Source organism: Neolamprologus brichardi, chromosome 2, assembly GCF_056152115.1.
Source record: "Neolamprologus brichardi isolate AB-2024 chromosome 2, ASM5615211v1, whole genome shotgun sequence".
NCBI classification, from domain to species: Eukaryota; Metazoa; Chordata; class Actinopteri; order Cichliformes; family Cichlidae; genus Neolamprologus; species Neolamprologus brichardi.
In genome coordinates, this window is record NC_142105.1 from 17,011,183 (window position 1) to 17,030,827 (window position 19,645).

Sequence of the window (19,645 nt, forward strand, 5' to 3'; positions counted from 1 at the left end):
CAGATACATATCAAATCAAAGCTCATGTACAAACAAACAAACAAATGAACAAAATATTTTTTCTTCATTTCTGTCAAAAAATGCTGTACGAAACATTTCCAGCGGTTAGTATCTTAGTTGCTAGGCAACCTGGGCAGCGAGACGGAGGCTAGACCGTCCCATTTCTCAAGCCTTGCACTTCCGGACTTAGCGGTATTTGAGTACGCGGCCCTTGTGGACCTTTAAGGCGGCAGACCCTGAATTGGGATAGAGCCATAGTGTCGATATGCTAGAGAACATCCGATTGAAAAGCCTGTGATATGTGAACGATTGTGAAATTTTGTAACTAGCTTATAATGGAGATACAGAGAAAATTTGATTTGATGAATTCTCAAATAAAAAACAAATATGTTCCTATTAACACGGACACATCAACATAGTTTCAAATTTGAATGGTTTCTGATAGCTGACACATCACCAAGTATTCCTACACAGTATTTTATTTCGACACCTGCGACCGGAAGTACTGCTATTTGTTTGCGATATACAATCGCTCAAGCCACCGCGATCCTTTTCAAGCTAACGAACACTGCCTCGCAATCATACACCACCTAATGGTAGGTTTGACTTAATTCTAATAACAACAGTACAGAGTTCCAGTAGAAAGTTAACGCTAGCAGCTCGAAGCCAAGTGCTCATTAGCTAAGATTAGCTTTCATGTGCTTTTGTGGTGTTTTTGCTAGCTTTACTTTGCTTTCCATTAGTCAAAGCTAATAAGCAAGCGAACCTTAGCAATTTAAGTCGGTTTAAACGAACCAAACACGTTCTGGGCGTTACAGTTACGAGCACTTTCCATGCTACATACTAATTGCATTATTATATTGCTAGTAGTTGCTAAGCTAATACAGTTAAGCGGGTTAATGCTATCTGTGCCTGGAACTTGACGCCGGTTGCCTGACAACAGTAAATTAAAGTGATAGAACCGACTTGCACGCGAACCGGTGTGTGCTGCAGTTCATATCAGTGACGGCCGTGACGCACTGAACCCTGTATAACATACAGTTTTATCATTTGTTCTCGCTGCAGTGAGCTCTCTGTAAGCTCACTGTAAGCAGGACTAAGTTGTTGTTTCCAGCTCGGTTGTGTAACCTCGCCGGATAGAGATGGACGACGAGCTGGAGAACTTCATCAGGGAACGCAAGGCGAGGGTGGCAGAGGATAAAGCCTGTTTAGAACAAGACCCCCCATACATGGAAATGAAGGTGGGTTAGAAATAAATAATTTTCAAGGCAGGCCTTTTGATAAACATCTGAAAAACAACACAGTTTTAGACCAAATAAGAAGTTTATTGAAGTTAAACTTTAGCCGCCCTCTTTGCCGTTATATGCTGTAACTAAGAAGTAATGTGGATCTTCTTTTCCTTATGACTGACAGGCAAAACCCTACCGAGGCTACGGGTCTACTGCTAAGGAGAACATCCCTCCTAAGGCAAAAGCACAGGGAAGAGGTATAGATCCTGGCCACAATTTGTCACGTCAGTTCATACTTTAAGTTAAATATTATTTAAGTATTTCACTTGTCACTTGAGATTTGTTTTGCATAACACTGTTTACCTTCTGTCTCTATGAAATGTTGATGTGTTTTCAGAGGAGAGCTGCAGTGTGGGTCTCCCCCTTGGTGTGGAGTACGAGAGGAAGAAACAGAGGCTGCAGCACGAGCTTCGTATGGACTACAGGCGCTACATGACTCAGGTGACTGTCACACACTGCCCTGTTTATTTTTCATTCTATAAATTGTTGGGATTTAGTAGACCCAAACATCACAGTTTGCCACAATTCACCCAGCACTATCATCACAGCCTAAAGAGAGCTGCTAGCATCACTTAGGCTGACTTTGACTTCTGTGGGGAATCTTTGTAGATATTACTGATGTAAGTGGCTGAAATTGTTGCTGGCATTTATGCTTGTGTGTGCTGCATTATGGGTTAAGTACATTGTGATTGTGTTTTATACATGATGCCAGCCGATAGCTACAAATAAAATGCTGGGACTTTCCCCCCACCTGGGTCCCCACTCTTTGTCATTGTCCATTTTTTTTCGAGTTTGTCCACTTCTTTGTACATATTCTCACATCCATTCCTATATCAGTCTCCTCTAGCAATTTGCTAACATTTGTGAGGCCTTAGATTGATCCTCGACATGTAGTTACATTTCCAAGGAGGTGCACTTTAGTTACAATGTAGGGTTTCAGTTGGTTTTGCGGTTACAACGTAGCAATATCATGAATTTCCCGCTTAAGTATAAATCTCCAGTAAGGAGGCAAATTTCACCAACTGACTGCCTGACCAGGTCACACCTTTAGATGTGTGTGACTGTGCTGAGTGGGGGTTTTCTCCCCATCGTGGAAAGGTTTGCTGGATATAGGATTTAGAATAAAATGGAGCATTGTTTCTTTGCAGTTTATTGGTGAGAAACTGTTCAATAAACTACATTTTTTTAGACATAGTTCTGAGAGAGATTGCAGACAGATTTCCGTGGCGGTGGCTCGGGAGGTAGGACAGATCCTCTAATCGGACGGTTGGCGATTCGATGTCTTCCTTTGGGCAAAATACTGAATTCCACTGAACCCCCAAAGTGTGAATGTGATGTTAGATAGAAAGCACTTGGACACATTGGGTGAATGAGGCATGTTGTATAAAGCGCTCGTCATGCTGTGTCACAAATATGACAAAGCTGTGTGGCAATTGAAAGACAGTCAGGAATAAGAAACATAGAAACCCAAATAAACATCTGCTCGGCCTGTTTATGTTGCTAATCCTGTGTTAATAAAGTAAAAAATAAGACAAAGGTTTCAGTTGTTCTCCATGTAATACAATGACACACATGAAATATTACACACTCTACTGTAAACATCAGCGTTGTTGCGTACCTATCTGTACACCTGAGGTCGCAGCTCTAGCATCAAAGCCAGTTTTTAAATACTAGCTACAGTCTGCTCATTAGGTTTACACCACCTGTTTCATCTCTGCTTTTATTTTATGTTACAGAAAAAACTGTTTGAACGTGTTGAGACTGCAGGACCATTACTCCAGTTCAATAACAGGAGACCTGTCAAGGTAAATGTCTAAATGTCTTTTATGATTTTAATATATTTAAAGATCAGATGCTTGGCCGAACAGAATGGCTGCTAAAGTGGATGGCAGATGACAACAGAAGAACAAAAGAATTTTCTCATTTGTTCATTTGGAATAAAAAACTTTTCTTTACCAAAACACTATAAACACAAAAGACTATAAACACATTTAAGATGCACTGTGAAAGAGCCCACACGTGTTTTCATCAGTGATTCTCAATCCGGGCGACTCTTAGTGGAGCGGTTACTTCTGATGTTACCAGATGTTACATAAGCCATTGTCCTGCATGAATCAACATGTGATTGTTGGGAGGATCATGTTGTGGCAGTGCTGAAGCTGTCCTTTTTCACATGCAGGATGCAGCAGTAGAATGTCTGCTTGCTGGCACTATCTGTCGCTGGTACAGTCACACCTCAAACAGACATTTTCCTTCCTACGTACAACTCTGTTGGCTCAGAGCTTCAGTGTGTGTATAAAAGATGGAGACACCTCAATATGTGCACAAACACCATGTGAATGTCAGTAAAGACTAAAGTTAAAAACTAAGCTAAAACAATAGATCAGCGATTGACATAGAAAGCTAAACACATCGAGTAAACTGTTGCAACAATAAAGGCTTTCATCTAACTTTATAAGCAATTTAAAGCCGTAAACTTTGAAACCGCACTACTCCAAGTGATACTCGTACAAATGCAGTAGTGACAGCTCGACAGTCCATTAATCCACTCTGATGTGATAATGAAAGACTGTAACATCTGATGTCAGATCAGACAGTAGCTTTGTTACTGTACTTGATTTCATCTAACATGACAAAACAAGCACGGTGGTTCGCGCACATGCCGCACAAGAAGGTCCTGAGTTCAATTCCACCATCAGTCTTTCTGTGTGGAGTTTGCGTGTTCTCCCCGTGTTTGTGTGGGTTCTCCCCGGGTACTCCGGCTTCCTCCCACTGTCCAAAGACATGCAGTTTGTTGGGTTAGGTTAATTGATTAATCTAAATTGCCCATAGGTGTGAATGTAAGTGCGCATGGTTGTCTGTCTCTGTGTGTTAGCCCTGCGACAGACTGGCGATAAGTGGCTGGATGGATGACAGAACAAAGGCAGCCTCTTTCTTTCTAGTGATCTCGGTTTATTTCTTCAGTGTTGCCTTGTTATGATGGTGTGTCCTTTAGCCACGCCTGTCTGTGCTCAAACAGAAGGACGTAGCCACTCTAACAGAGGAGAGCAGGATGCTACACAGGCCTCTGTGCCTAGCTGAGGATGAAGAGAGGCATTCGCCAGCGCTCTTCAGGCATCGAGACAGGCTGGGGAGGCCAATGGACCAGGAGTCGGAGGGAGAGGAGTGTAAAGATGAAGTGGAGCTGATTGAAGGCACGAGACATATGGCAGTTAATGGAAATTATGAGAAGAGACGACCTACAAAGACCGATGGCAGGTAGAAGATTTTGCTTTTGTAGTGTTGATTTATGTGTTTATGATAAAAGTAGTGTTAAAGATAGTGACTTCTTTCTCCCTCATTTTATTTGTGTGTTTAGGGAAGATTCAGCTGGTGTTACCAGAGATGGACAGACATCCAGAGTGCAGAACAAATCTGCAGATGCTGAGTTTGCCACTGGCCTTTTAATAGGTAAAAAGACTTCCCGTGAGCAGCTCAAAAAACATATTTTGTGTTAAAACAGCTGAACATACAGTTACAAACTTATGAACCCTTTAAATGTGAAAAAGAATTGGGAAAATGAATTCAAGGTTTCAGATGCGGTCCCGTGTTTTCAGGAACAGCTGATACACGTGAGGCTTTGCAGAGGAGGAAGGAGCGCTACCGACAGGAGCTACAGGAGCAGATAGCTGAGCAGCACTGCAACAAGAAGAGGTGCGTCTTTATTTATGGTGCTCACTAGAAGCCCTAAATATTTCACCACTTTAGGCACTTAGTTATGACTTGCAGTGGCTGCAGAAATGCAGAAATGGATACAAGTTTGTGTCTTTGTTTCAGGGAAAAATATTTCGAGTTGAAAGTCGCAGCAACAGGAATAAATGACCCTGAGAAACAGGTCAGCTTACAGCTCATAAGCCACTCTCCTTTACTCTGAGAATGTTTACAGTGTGCAGGATATTTATCAGCTGTTTCTTTATCCAGCCGGACCGAATCAGACAGTTTGGACTGAGCAGAAGAAAAGGTGCCCAGGTGTCAGATCCTGTAACCACAGGTGATAGATCATCATCAAGTGCTCTACCTGACATCGAGAAGATTGGTGCTAGAGAGAGGGAAATGCCTCCCCCCGAGCAGGCTCACGTGGCCTTCCCGTCCCCTTTGCTGGAGTATAGCTCTGCCCTGGGCTTAGGTGGAGGTGGTCTGCCTCCCAACAGCCAGCCTGCCAACCCTGTGACGTCCATGGACATCCCTAGGTAGTAATACGAAACTTTACATCAGTTACAGTCTGAATGATTTCATAATGCAACACTTAAGATTAGGACAGGAGGCAACACTTGAGCAGCAAATTGGTTGAGTGGAGCCAAATATGTCTGCATTGTTTTCATAACGAAGTCAGTTAATAATAGCAATGATGTGATGCTGCAGGACATGTTTAAATGAACTGAATGCAGCTGTGGAAGAGTAAACCGTATATAATGGCTCATGTCAGTGAGATCAAACAGTAATGATAATACAGTGTTTTGTTTTGGGAATCAGTGTCCAGTACGTGTTTGTGTGTTGAGAATCTGGATCCAGCAGAATTGACAAACACTGTAGTTAACGTTGTTCAATATAAAGATATATATCAGGATGAGGATATGAAAACATCTATCGTCTCATATTTTATGCTATCGTTTGTTTCGTGGTGTCGTAAAATAAACTGTTTACGGCAATTTTTTCCATCATTTTGATGGTCACTGTAGAATTTCTTGAAGTTCTCCCTTTTTCTTATATTTAATATAACCACACTACAGACGGACAAGCGACTGTTTTTATGCGTTGTCGTTAGCAACAACGATCGCGTGGCTCCACCATCCGCATGTTTATTTTCCACATAAACCTTTCACAATAAAGTTGAAGATTTGAGATTTTTCAAAATAAACAGAATCACGTGAAATAGTATGCAGAGTGTTTATGGATGAGAGGCCAGAAAGAGCTGTCAAGTGCTTAAAAAACCCCCCCAAAAACCTTAGAGCAGGCTTTTCCCCGCAGCACGTCGTGTAATAAATACTCACAAAGAAAATTGCGGCCATTTCATCTTATGTAACACTTAACTCCAGGTACACGACGCCCAGCTGAAAACACTTTGCAAGTCAAGTTGCCTGAGATTCATAGAGTTTACAGAAAATATAAAATTTTTGTGATACATATCGTTGTCGGGGCGATAAATATGAGATTTTGGTCATATTGCACGGCCCTAACTGCAGTTAATGAAAAGGACCTTAAAGAGAAACTAGAATGAAACTCTTTTGATTAACTGTTGCAGGGCTTCATGAACCCTTTAAGACACTTAAAAAAACACTAACTAGTCCCAGTCCCAGCTGAATCCAGAAATTCATTCAGGATTGAATATTTATTTAGTTACAAATCACATGTTTTGAAATGGTTCCTCCCCAGACATCCTCTGTTTCATCCCCGCCCACCTCCTTCAGTGAGTGATGCATACAGAAGCCCCTATGTAGAGCCACATCACTACTACGCCAACAGAAGCATGCTTGATCCAAACATGGCCTACTGTAAGTCCGGGTCTCTGTTACATGGGAGTAAAAACACTTTCTGGTCTACATTACAAAACCTGATCCGAGTATAATTGGTATATTAGACAGGTGTTCTACTTTTAGTTTATTATGTGATTGATTTTCTTTCAGACGGGCACATGCCTGTTCCTGGTGCTGGCTTTCCCACGCCCTACTGGAATGTCCCGCCAGGGGAAGCCGTGCCCAGCCAGCTTGGTAACCACAGCCCTCAGAGCCAGCACAGTGGCAGCAGCTTTCCTGAGCCTCCTATGCAGTAAATATCTACTCTTACAGTTTTCTAGAAGACAAGATGGCAGTAATTATATCTGTTATACCTGCACGCACACAATCATGTTAGTGAATCCTGCCCAGGCCAAGTAAACTCATTATAGTTTCCAACAGAATGGTAAGGACGTGGCTTTAACTCCTGTTTGTGTTTGCTGTAAGACATGGTAGTAAGACACACCAACAAAAGTGCTCATCGGGTCTCAACTACTCTAACAGGCCCAGCAACGAGACGGCTACTGGGCCATCGCATGCCAACATGTTCCCTTCAGAGAGATCCAGATCAGCCAGGGAAAGGATTTTGAGCTACAGGGATGCTCTGAAACAACAGGTAGGTGAGATAAAAGGAACAGTTTTCTTTGTGCTGCCACCACCCAAAGAACTAAAATTTTGTTGGTGCTCGTGATACAGCTATGAACAACAGCGTTAAAGTATAAGCACAGAAGAATGTCGATGGATGTAGATTTGATTTATATGATTAGGAGGGGGGGGCCTTTAAATCACCAGAGAAGCATTCAGCACCGTTGATATTTAAAGGTGAATAAATTTGGCCATCACGGACGTTTGTGGTGATGATGTTGCTGGGCTCCTCCTTTGTTATTTGGCTGAAAACAGTATTGGTAGAGAGTTGAAGGTAATGAAATTGCACTGCATTCTAGTGTGTGATGTGTTGACAGGAAGCTTCCAGGAGTGGAAACGGCGAGCTTTACAGCAAGGTAAAATAGATAAGGCTCCCTGTAAGTTATCTGGAATCAAAAATCCTTCTCATGTATTAGTCGAGTTGGCTGTAGAAGTAATTCTGAGATCCTCCTCTGTTCAGTTACTTCATAACCAAATCCCACCCTGTCCCCTTTTATTGTGAAAATCCTCTTTCCATCTGCTTAGCGTGCATATTTCCCTGGTCTTCTCTTTAGCATACAAGATCACTGCAGACTCCCTAAAATGTTTTCCAGGTAGTTCGTCGCTGTGCTTTGGTTCCTTGTCGTTCTGGTGCAGTAATAACTTAATTCTTCTGCTTTTTTTGGTTCCATATTTGCAGCTCATGTTTGAAAGCTTCTGATAAACTGAGCTGAAATGTGAAAATTGGAACAAATGAAGTCAACACAACAGGGCTCACAAAATCGCTAGCTCGACGTCCCGGGGCTAGCGATTTTTCCAGTCGGGCTACCAAAATCTATCTCTGCCCTGCCCGTCGGGCTATCGTAGGAAGGAAAGATACATGTCAATGCTTTTGCATTCTTTTGGAAATGTAGCTGGGTAATTATGTCATTGGCATCGGTGAGCCACTGTCAATATGTGACATATTGAAATCGCGTTTGAATTTGCGCTTGTTTTTTTGCGCTTGTTTTTTGCTTTCACTTTGCAATCGCGCGAACTGTGTATAGAGAGCGACAGTACTGATTGGTGAGTGATGATAATTTGCGCACCAATTCCTCTGACATCGTCTTATCAGTCGTTAGCTTACTATGCAAACATGACAAGTGAAATCTCCCACAGCAAACTTAAACATGTGAGAGGTTGATCGCGCAGAGAATCGCTGAGCGTTATGTGAGTGCCTGTTTAAAAGCAGCAAGATATATATTTGAGTTCTGCTGAGCCAAATAAGACAGGTCAGGGTGAAGAAGTGACCACAAAACGGAAAAGTTATGACAAATCAGACTATAAGACAAAAAGAAAGTGCAGCTTTATGGTTTCATGGACAAAATAATTTCTGTGGCTGCAATATGACAAGCTAAATAATAACCAGGGGTGCACATAAGTGGTCCGCAGGTGTGAATTTGCTGTCAAAATAAAAAACGCACACAAGATAAGAAGTTGCAACGCGTGTTTGCGTACATAAGATTTTCTGGAGGAGGAAAGACATTTGTTTAGAACTCTTAAAGATGTCGAAGAAGCTCCTTTAAGCAATTACTTTGGTGTTCCTCCACTTCCAAAGAAATGTCAGATGGAGTCCGAACCGCAAAAGAAGCGCGTATTCTCGGAAAAGTGGTTGCAGGAGGTGAGCTGGCTTCAAACAAATGATGAACGCACAGAGATGTGGTGCAGAATGTGCTGTGAAAATCCCACTCTAGCGGACAAAAACACAGCCTTTTATATGGACGCAAACGTGCGCTGCAACTTCTTATCTGGTGCGCGTCTTTTATTTTGACAGCGAATGCGCACATGCGGACCACTTATGTTCACCCATGTAAATAACATAATGTTCTGTCGGGTGTGTTGTTGGTTTTCCCTCGATTTCTGAGTCGACAAGCGCCTTTGTTACTGGGACCAGTAATTTTAAGAAAGGCCCCCATTAGAACCCATGTGAAATGCAAGAAATGCATTATTGCTCAGTCTGCAATATCTTTCCCAGAACAAACACCAATTGCAAATAACAAACTAAAAATAAGCCTGAAAATCAGTTTAAAACAGCGTACTATGTTGCAAAGAGTGAACTACCACTGGCACAATTTAGCAGTCTTTGCAAACTTCAAAAAGCAAATGGCCTAGATCTTGGTTCCACCTGCCTCTTACTCGTGACTTCAGTGGAAATTTCAAATTCAGGATCTGACACAGACTGATTCATCTCCTACACAGTTCTTACAAGTTCATAGAAATTTCTGTTCAATTAGAACCAAGTATTTGAGTTGATGATTGTAATTTTTATACAATGTTGTAATTTGTTTTTCAACAATTTTTTGAATAATGTTTTGTTTCCTTTACAATATTATACATTAAAGTATAATATTGTAAAGGAAACAAAACATAAATCAAAAAATTGCTCTCTTTTTTATTCGGGCTACTTAAATTTATTTTGGGCTACCAAAAACTGAAGAGTCCCTGCCCGAAGGGCTACCAGGGATTTTGAAATTTTGCGAGCCCTGACACAAGATATTCAGTTTTACTTTTGTGTTGTTTTTTAAATGTTTTTGAAAGTATATAATAGGCATCTTGACACATTTAATGAGAAAACGGTGGTAACATTCATCACTGAGGCTTACTGTCTTCATCAATTGGACAGATAGTTGTGGTGAAAATAGAACATTTCACAGTGTCTTGGGAACATAGTTGTTGATCGCTGACATTTGAGTGTTGAATAAACCGAGAAATACTGTTTGTTAGATCCAGGAGCAACAGGAGCGGAGGCGTCAGGAGAGGGAGGACAGGGAGCGTTACGAGGCTCAGCTGGAGGCTGACATGGAGAACCACCAGCCCTGGGGGAGAGGTGGAGGAGGAGCGCCGCTGAGGGACAGCACTGGAAATCTCATTGGTATGTCCCGCTGTGTACCGTCTTTTTATAGTATGCAGCATGTTACGAATTCAGAGGAGCTGTTCTAACTTAGCGTGCCTGACTCTGCAGCTGATCTCAGTCAGATGCACAAGCTGAACGAGGAGGCGTACAGCAACCCGGAGCAGCGGCAGAGGAGAGCCACAGCTGCTGCGGCAGCCAGCCGGACTGAGCACCTGGACCCCAATGAGAGGGTTTCTGGTAGTGTGGCATCCATACCACTAGAAATATGACTTTGCTTCATTTAGCTTTTGTTTGCTATCAGATTATTGTTGACACCACAGCCATATAACACAAAGAAAACAGGCTAAAACTGGCTGTTACTTCAATGTTCAGAAACTGGCATCTCCACCGAGTAGCATATCAGAATATCCAGAAACAACAGCATTGAGACTGATACGTTTATTTTGAAAGATCGGTTTCATGTTTTGTAGGTTTCACCCATGTACAAACCCCACAGTTTGCCAGAGGCAAAGTATTTGCCAGCCAGCCCACAGAGCAACAGCTCCAGGAGCAGGACAAGTACAAAGCTTACCTCAAACAGCAGGTAAAAGGCTACGCAGCTGGGGGCATTTCTCCTGTCGGTATTATATGCTACGCTGTCTTGTTGAAAATCGCTGGTTTAGTTCTTTATCAGCCTGCATTTGTTTGCAGATCGAGGAGAAAATGCGTAAAAGGGCAGTGGAGAGAGAACGAATCAGGCTGGAGGAAGAGAAGGAGGAGAAGAGACTGGCAGAGCAGAGGGCTCGCATCCAGAGGGAGTACGAGGAGGAGCAAGAGAGGAAGAAACGAAAGGAAATGGAGGTGAGAAGCTAAAATCTGACGGATAGAAAGGCTTCATCTCTGACTTAGGCTACGTTCACACTGCAGGCGAAAGTGCATCAAATCCAACTTTTCTGACCCTATGCAACCCATATCCGATCATGGTATGACAGTGTGAATGGCACAAATCCGATCTGGGTCACTTCTGTATGTGTTACTGAAGACGATACATATCTGATGTGTTAGAAAGTGACTGCTGTTTGAACGGTCCTGTCGCATTAAATCCGTCTTTTACGTCACTGACACAAGGCAGACGCCAATTATCAGCGCCGGAGAAGACATCGTGAACGCTTCCTGGCCATCCAGTGAAACTGTTGGGAAGACAACGTTGGAGAAACATGAACATTTTATTTGTACTGTATAATCTGCAGATTCTGACAAATCTGCAACTATCCTTTGAAGCACCGCTCTTCTCTAAAACAGCAATAAGGATCATTATTAGCCCAAATGTAAATAACAAACTAAAATAAAGCAAAATTGGGAAACGTAAAGTCCGAAGTCTTTATATTAAGGCCATCAGTCAAACAATACTGTTTGCTCCGGGTCTGAACAGAGCGTGTTGTGTGTGACGTCTTCTTTTGCGCATGCGGCCGCTTTGAGGGCCGTGAACCGTTCACACTAGAGCGTGTTTGCTGTCACTTTTTATTTGTAGTGTGAACAAGCAGACAAAAAAATTGGATTTGAGCATTAAGACCTGCAGTGTGAATGTAGCCAAAGTCACTTTGAGTACTTTGGCAGGTGTTTTTATGCCTGTCTGTCGACCGATCTTTTCTGTGCAAGATGTAGTCATGCAACTGTGCAGATGTGTAGCTGAATTTAAAATCAGGGTTGAGTCCAGAGATGCGCGTTGGCCAACCCCTACAAAGTGAATACGCATGTAGTAACAAGTGCACACAGGTTGGACTGTAAATCATGTTGCTGGGGATTGCGGATGTTGTGATGGTCTCTAATTATAACACATTGCAAGTCTTTCTCATTTCCCTAAATCTTTGTCTTGTGCACTTCCTCTAATATTTTTTCTTTCTCTCAGCAAAAGGCCAAGAATGAAGAACTGATTCAGCTGGCTGAACAGAGGAAGAAGGAAGCTGAGAGGATAAAGAAGGAAGCAGAGGAGAAGGAGAGTGCGATATTGAGGAGACAGTATGAGATGGAGAGACAGGCACGGGTGGAAGAGGTCAGTTCACAGATGTACACCTATGTCACGCTGTCCATCGTTTGACTTGATGCCTACTTAATAATCCAGGTAACAAAATCCCAGAAAGCAAATTGTCCCAATCATTAATCACTAAGAGTACTGATCACAGAAAGCTGGGGAATGGCTGAAATCACAGGATTGTAACATGGTGAAAGATACATTTTAGCCCCCTCGGTGGGTCAGAGACGGTCATTCCCTTTTCACATAAATGGTCTCCATGACTCTGTGATCCTGCTTCAGTGATGAACTTATACACCTGGACTGAGACGGAGTCACTATGAGCTGGTAAATAGGCGGCTGAGTTCTGGCGTGATGAGGTAGCTCTTCTGTGTTGAGCCATCTGCTCAGCCAGAAGTTGTTCGGTTTTCAATGCTTTGGCACTTGAACCCCAGGGTTAGTATCTCAGGTGTTTGTGTGTGTTGGAAAGTGCTCAGGCACGGATAGATTGGGTGATTGAGAAAGTGCTTTGAGTGTTTAAGTTGAGTAGAACGGTAAATACCAGTCCAGTTACTATACTGGTCTTTGTTTTGAGGGACGCGATCCTCGAGGTTGGATCTCCCCGAGTCCAGATGAACAAAATGAACTCTATTGCTCACTTTTGTTAACTGTTTACACTTATTGTGAAACACAATTTGCAGTACTGTCAGGGTTAAAGTCAGTTTGTTTAAGGAACAGAAGTATGAGATGCAAAGCAGACATCTGATATTCAGGAATAAAAGTCATCATCCTCCATGTGACCAAATGTCTACTCAGGTGTTGTATTTATGTTTCATATTTCAAGACACACATAACTACAAAGACTGTAACCAGTGACCAGCTGACCACCAACATACAAATACTGTATGTGTCTGTGTGTTCACTTGAATTATTTGAAGACACCCCTTCATTATTTTGATCCAAAGACCAAACAGTGCCACTATTTGGTTTATCCCTTCCCACACCAGCGGAGTTGAGCTACCGTGCATGGTGCTGGTGTGAGCACTGGGAGCAATTAGTTGGGGTTCAATGTTTTGTCCAAGGACACTCTGACAGATGGACAAGCCTGTCAGCCCTGTGGTTACTGGGCCACCTACCTCCTGAACGACAGCTGCTTCTTTTAATTTCTTTCCTTTGATTAGCTTTCAAGATGAAAATGGCCGTCGCTGATTCCACTCAGGACACTCTCACTCAGTTCAGATCACTTCAGTCATGCTTTATTGGCATGATGGTTTCTGAAAAAGATATTCTCAAAGCACCAAAATACTATTAACTGCAGAACAATATAAACATGATGATGTGGAAAAAATAAAATGAAACAGTTTTTATATCAATATGTTTGATTAAATAAACCATCGTGTGTGTGTGTGTGTGTGTGTGTGTGTGTGTGTGTGTGTGTGTGTGTGTGCGCGCGCGCGCGCGTGTGTGTGTGTTCAATCGTGTTCTTAGGTCAAGATGAAGGTAGTCACCATTTGTAGGGACTTCTCTTGTAGCTACACTGCTATACCCTTCTTGGCTGTGTGGAATAACTTCCAAATATTCTGAACAATAAATTTCAACTAATCAGTTGGCTTATATTAACTGTAGTATTTTAAAGTTTTATGTAGTAAATCACAAGCTGTGTGTCTTCAGGTCCACAGGGAACCCTCACCTCCAATCCCCACTCTGCAGAAGAAACGTGGCCTTCACCAGTATACCTCCAGACCTCCCACTGCTGATAGCCAACACTCTACAGTCCCATCATCTGTAAGTCTCTTACACTCACTTCCATTAGTCTGACAGCATCTTGAGGTTGATTTATTTTATGTAAAAATGTTTGAGGGTTGAATGCACCCAGAGGTTTTTTGTAAAAGTTGTTATGCTAATGTTACTCATCCAGACTGAGTAACACTTTCTGTGTAAGTTTCAGTCTGTTGCACATGTACACATTTATTTCATGTCTCTTATGCATAGCTTTTCAGAGTTACTCAGGTCACAGTTAGCCGGTGCTAACTACCTGTAACAAGTCTTTTCTACAAGTGTTTGCACAGATCACATCTGTACTGTGATGAATGATGATGTGAAAGGCATTAAAGTCAAAGTGACCCAAGCCTCAATGACAGAATGTTACCAGCAGTGTTTTGTATTTAATATTTGAAAGGCTTAAACACAGGCTACTATATCTGCACTGTTTTTAAGACTTTTCTTGGTCCAGTTTATTTAAAAGTTAGAAAATGTTTAATTTAGTTCTCTGTAATAGAATATTTTCTGCTAAAATCCTTTGTGAATTAATCTTTTTGTTTTTAAGGAGCGGTCTCTGTCCGGTCTGCAGTCCCCTCCCGTCCCTGCTTGTAGGAACCAGTTGCGAGCTGCAGGTACTGTGTGAGAGCAAACATAGATGCCTCTGATCATATCTGCAGGATCTTTGTGTTGGGCTCAGTCTCCCATAAACAGTGTTACATTTTCTTTGACACTTAGAGTGATCCGTCCTTTCTTACACATCGACTCGGCTGTGTTTCTTTACGTTTGGTTGGTGCTGAGAAGGGTAATGATATTGAAAACGCTGTATCAGCTATAGACTGTGTGTGTTTTAGGAGACCGTTGCGATCTGTTCAGTGAGCTGTCAGCATTGCGTCGGCAGCTCCGCAATGAACAAAAACGCCTGGAGGGTGACCTGCAGCAGGCGGATTGGGAGGATTTAGACTCTCCTCTGAATAACAGGTAAAACACATTCATCACTCATGCTGTAACCTTTGGCATACTAATGGATGCATATACATTTACCAGACTTCATATTGGATGTAGCTGTGCATCAGTTAATGCACATTGCGTACTTAGATATTTCATATTGTAACCACCAAAAGTGGTCTCTGTGTTTGTCGACGAGCAGCTTTGCAGGCTTTTGCTTTCATGTTGTCACCAGGAGACTGTGTTACAGATTGCTCTTAGTTGTGCTGTTGTTGGTCCTTCAGAAAGACGTGGAGAAGAGTGAAGTTAGCAAGTGAAACAGAGTGTTTAATACACACTATCATTCACATTGAGCTACAATAGCAGTAAAACTTTCGTTACACCTTCTTATTTAATGGTTTTATTTTCATGACTGTTTGTGTTGCAGATTCTCACTGAAGGCATCAAAGCTATGATGGAATTATGTAGTAAATAAAAAATTGTGAAATAACTCAAAAAATGTTTGATATTTTAGATTCTTTAAAGCAGCCGCTCTTTGCTTTGCTTACAGCTTTGCTCACTCTTGGCATTCTCTCCATGAACTTCGTGAGGTCGTCACCTGAAATGGTTTTCCAACAGTCTTGAAGGAGTTCCCACAGATGCTGAGCACTTGTTGGTCCTTTTGCCTTCACTCTGCGCTCCATCTCATCCCAAACCATCTGCACTGGGTTTAGGTCAGGTGACTGTGGAGGCCAGGCCATCTGGTGCATCACATCCTTCTCGGTCACACAGTCTGGAGGTGTGTTTGGGGTCATTGTGCTGTTGAAAAATAAATGATGGTCCAAGTAAATGCAAACTTGATGGGATGGCATGTTGCTACTGGATGCTGTGGTAGCCATGCTGCTTCAGTCTGCCTTCAATTCTGAGTAAATCCCCAAAAGTGTCACCAGCAAAGCCCCCCCACACCATCACCACCTCCTCCATGCTTCACAGTGGGAACCATGTATGTAGAAACCAACGTTCACCTTTCTGTGTCGCACAAAGACACGGCGGATGGAACCAAAGATCTCAAATTTGGACTCATCAGACCAAAGCACAGATGTCCACTGGTCTAATGTCCACTCCTTGTGTTTGTCTTGGTCCAAACAAATCTCTTCTGCTTGTTACTTTTCCTTAGTTGTTGCTTCTTAGCAGCTATTTGACCATAAAGGCTCCTCTGAACAGCTGATGTAGAGATGTTTCTGCTACTGGAGCTCTGTGTGGCATTTATCTGGGCTCTAATCTGAGCTGCTGTTAACTTGTGATTTCTGAGGCTGGTGACTCGGATGAATGTATCCTCAGCAGCAGAGGGACTCTTGGTCTTCCTTTCTTGGGGCGTCCTCATGTGAGACAGTTTCATTGTAGAGCTTGATGGTTTTTGCAACTGCACTTGGGGACACATTCAAAGTTTTGAAAAATTTTCCGCACTGACTGACCTTCTGACTGACTGTCGTTTGTCTTTACTTAGCTGATTGGTTCCCGCTTGTGTGGGAAAATTCTAGCAGATGAGCAGCTACTGAAATACTGAGAACAGTTTGTCTGGCACCAACAGCTATTCAATGTTCAAAGTGACCTAAACCACCTTTCCTTCCCTTTCTGATGTGATTGGCTGCCTGGGTATTTATGTTAACAACCTCTTGAAGAGATGCAAGTGGCTGTTAATGCTTTGTATAGTTGTGCTTGTACAGTCTGATTTTGTATGTTTACAGTGTCTCACCTGTCTGTCTTCTCATTCTTCCTTGTACTGTCCCCATACACAACAGTTTCCCACTGACAAAAGCAGCCGGTGGGCGGTGGGGTGGGGTGGGTGGGAGTTGAGGAGATGAAATAAACAAGCATCTGTGCAAGTGCAGACTTATTGAGTTATAATTTAAAAATCAAACCAGCAGTCAGAAATAACCTCGATCTCGTCTCTCATTTGATCATAATGAGTCAGTGTGCCACTCTGCACACGCGAGCATAAACATCCAGACATGTTTGTGTTTGTATATGTGGAGATGCAACATGAAATTACAGTGAGGCAGACTACATGTAGCTGAATGACTCAATCATGGAAATGAGCTAAAAAGCTTGGCGACCTACTGCTTATTGCTTTCACCATCGTTGATCCTCGGCATTGTCTACCAGAACAAGCCAAACTCAGACAAAAGACTGCTCTGCTCTTCCATAGAAACTGATATTTCTGTGCGTACACCTGCTTCCATTCCTCCAGGTATCGCGAGCGTGCTATGGTGGATGTGTTTGATATGGCCAGGCTGAGGCTCCAGGCTCCAGTTCGTAGGCCTAACTCCAGATATACAGAGCCTCGAAATTTGTTACGAATCCACGACTCCCTTCAGCTCAAGTACAGAGGTAACACAGTGATCTCAAAGTGTTGACTGTACTCTATTAATAACAACATTACTTTACTATTATATGTTTACATTTACTTCTAATGTGGTAGATGAAGAATCGAGGTTGGGCTCCAGTGAAGATCCTAAACTAGAGGAAGTAGGTGGGACCAGCAGACGGAGGCGGGACTACAGGGATTCATATCATCAGTTGAGCAGCCAGAGGTCTACGGTCCAGGACGGTCAGACTATATTTCAGTTATTTTTTTACCCTGTTATTACTTTTCAACAGCAGGTCCAAAGTGCCATCCATTGTTGATAATAAAGAATATCCTACTTGTGTTGCAGATTATTTCAACCTGTCCCCACCACAGCAAAATGATCTACTGGTGAGAAATAATGTTTAAGCTGCACAAAAATCCTGTGATTTGTATCGTATCCACCAGCTTGTAGTTATTAGAGTGGAACTGTGAAAAGAGCTGTGTGTATTTCAGAGGAGCGAGACCAGGGGATCTGCAAGAGGTTTTCTGCTGGAGTCAGAGAGTGCTTTCATTGGTAAGACATGCTGAAATAAAAGCATTTTACTGCTGGTGAAATCCACATTCTCCTTTTGAGTCATAGAGCTGCAGGCATTTCACTGACTTCACAAGACCTGAGTCTTCATGGCAGACAGCCATCTCGAATTCTTTGAGCTGTTACAGTACTGACATCGTTTGTTCTCTGGATCACAAACATAATTTACCTCCTGCTGGTTGTGCCTCATGTTTGTGTTGTTTAGCTCATGCTGGAGAAGTATGACGCACACCTGAATGTATCTAACTTTTCAAATTATTGAGAAAGTTTATTTCAGTGGGGCCAAACTGTATACTGCAAAATGACATCTGGAACTTTTTAATGTCGAGGATGCTTTAAGTGACGAGGATCACATAAAAAGTTGCGGCGATGTTTGAAATAACTGACTTTGGTTGTGTGTGTTAAGACCCTTTGGGTGATGGCTCGTCAGTGCTGCAAACCCCAGAACCCGAGAAGACTCGTCAGCTGTCGGCCCGGGAGAGGAGGAGGCTTTCCAGACAGTCACAGCGCCCACAGGTATTCTTCCTAAAAACCATCCACGAGTCCTGGTCAAACACGAAGTTTATTTGCTGAAGTTTTAACTTTTTTCTTCCCTTTTTTCAGGAGCGAGCTGCTTCTGGCTACCGTGTTGGTCATTATGATGATTACTCCGGCCACGCAGTTACCAGACAGCGGCAGAATGAGGATGGGGAATGGGGAAACTGGAACAGGACAGGTCATCAGGCTCTCAGTCGTCGTGGCAACACAGCTGGTACGACTTCATATTTTTTTGTGTAAATATGTTTCTCGTTTTATAAAAGCCCAGACCAGCATTCAGACCATCTTCAGGAATATGAAGCTCAGGGTCTAATATATCGATCATTATAAAATTCTGCATTAGGATTTTTAATGGGTTTGAAGTTTGCTCGATTCAGTAAGTACAGCATCGTTCATGTAAACCTGCAAACTAACAATATATATTTAGTAAATATTTGTTCTTATATAAAGCATGCATTGTAGCCGCCCGTTCCCAGCTTGTTAATTACACAGTGAAGATGTGTGTTTTCTGTGTTCACTTGTTTTTCTTCAGCACCGTTGGATCTGTCTGACGACGACAACTCGCCTCCGCGGTTTTCTCTTCATAATCGTCAGGGCTCTATAGAAACCGATCGCTGGATACGGCCAGAAACATCGGACCCGCTGAAGTGTTTAGACCGTGCGATCCGAAGAGAGCGGCTGGCAACGTAGCACCTTGTCTCCTAAGATTTGGAGGGTCCTTCTGATATTGAGTGCATAAGTTCAAAGTTGGTTTTAATTTATTGCTTTGATTAAAGATAAATGTAGGTTACTGTCAAGGAAAAGATGTTTCTCTTTTTGTTTCTGTTGAAACCTCACAGTTGTAATCCAGTGTGGGAACCTTTGTGTTCTTTTACATGTAAATTATTGTTTTATTGAATATATTTTTAAATAAATTATATTTTACTTTTATGTACTGTGTTTTGGTTTGCTTCCTTTTACAAGACATATCATCGCTAAAGCAAATTGCTCTTTGCCTGTAATTTATGTTCATGTCAACAATTTTCCCTCAATTATTCAAAGGTTCAATTTTCTCCCTTTTAATTCATATTGCATGGCAAAATTAAGACTTCACTGCTGCATTTAAATGTGAATTACATATGCCAAGTCACACAAAGTAGCATCAAGTCATTAGG

General features: G+C 42.3%; 1 protein-coding gene across 4 annotated transcripts; it reads left to right on the forward strand.

The window, feature by feature from the left end:
• The first annotated feature begins 154 nt into the window (after nt 1–154).
• Nucleotides 155–19,421, forward strand: LOC102781700 (centrosome and spindle pole-associated protein 1-like). 4 transcript variants are annotated; one of them, XM_035912692.2, is made up of 29 exons: nt 155–596; nt 1,066–1,241; nt 1,414–1,513; nt 1,627–1,730; nt 3,026–3,094; nt 4,309–4,547; nt 4,648–4,739; nt 4,886–4,982; nt 5,106–5,163; nt 5,250–5,518; nt 6,702–6,820; nt 6,953–7,094; nt 7,325–7,436; nt 7,783–7,821; nt 10,208–10,355; nt 10,446–10,574; nt 10,808–10,920; nt 11,028–11,177; nt 12,226–12,369; nt 13,999–14,112; nt 14,654–14,720; nt 14,940–15,066; nt 17,264–17,403; nt 17,495–17,623; nt 17,730–17,770; nt 17,876–17,936; nt 18,361–18,470; nt 18,558–18,705; nt 19,024–19,421. In XM_035912692.2, the coding sequence occupies exons 2-29, from the start codon at nt 1,143–1,145 to the stop codon at nt 19,179–19,181; spliced, it is 3,318 nt and encodes a 1,105-aa protein (XP_035768585.2). In that variant the 5' UTR covers nt 155–596; nt 1,066–1,142; the 3' UTR covers nt 19,182–19,421. The 4 variants fall into 4 exon arrangements, with proteins under 4 accessions (XP_035768585.2, XP_006781951.2, XP_035768591.2 ...); XM_006781888.2 differs by having other exon boundaries at nt 1,414–1,486; XM_035912698.2 differs by having other exon boundaries at nt 1,115–1,241.
• The last annotated feature ends 224 nt before the right edge of the window (nt 19,422–19,645 follow it).

Coding starts and splice junctions, on each gene's coding strand:
- LOC102781700 (XM_035912692.2), top strand. CDS start 1,143: ATGGACGACGAGCTGGAGAACTTCATCAGGGAACGCAAGGCGAGGGTG. Junction 14,721..14,939: donor GAACCAGTTGCGAGCTGCAG/GTACTGTGTGAG, acceptor TGTGTGTTTTAG/GAGACCGTTGCGATCTGTTC. Junction 17,937..18,360: donor GTCAGAGAGTGCTTTCATTG/GTAAGACATGCT, acceptor GTGTGTGTTAAG/ACCCTTTGGGTGATGGCTCG.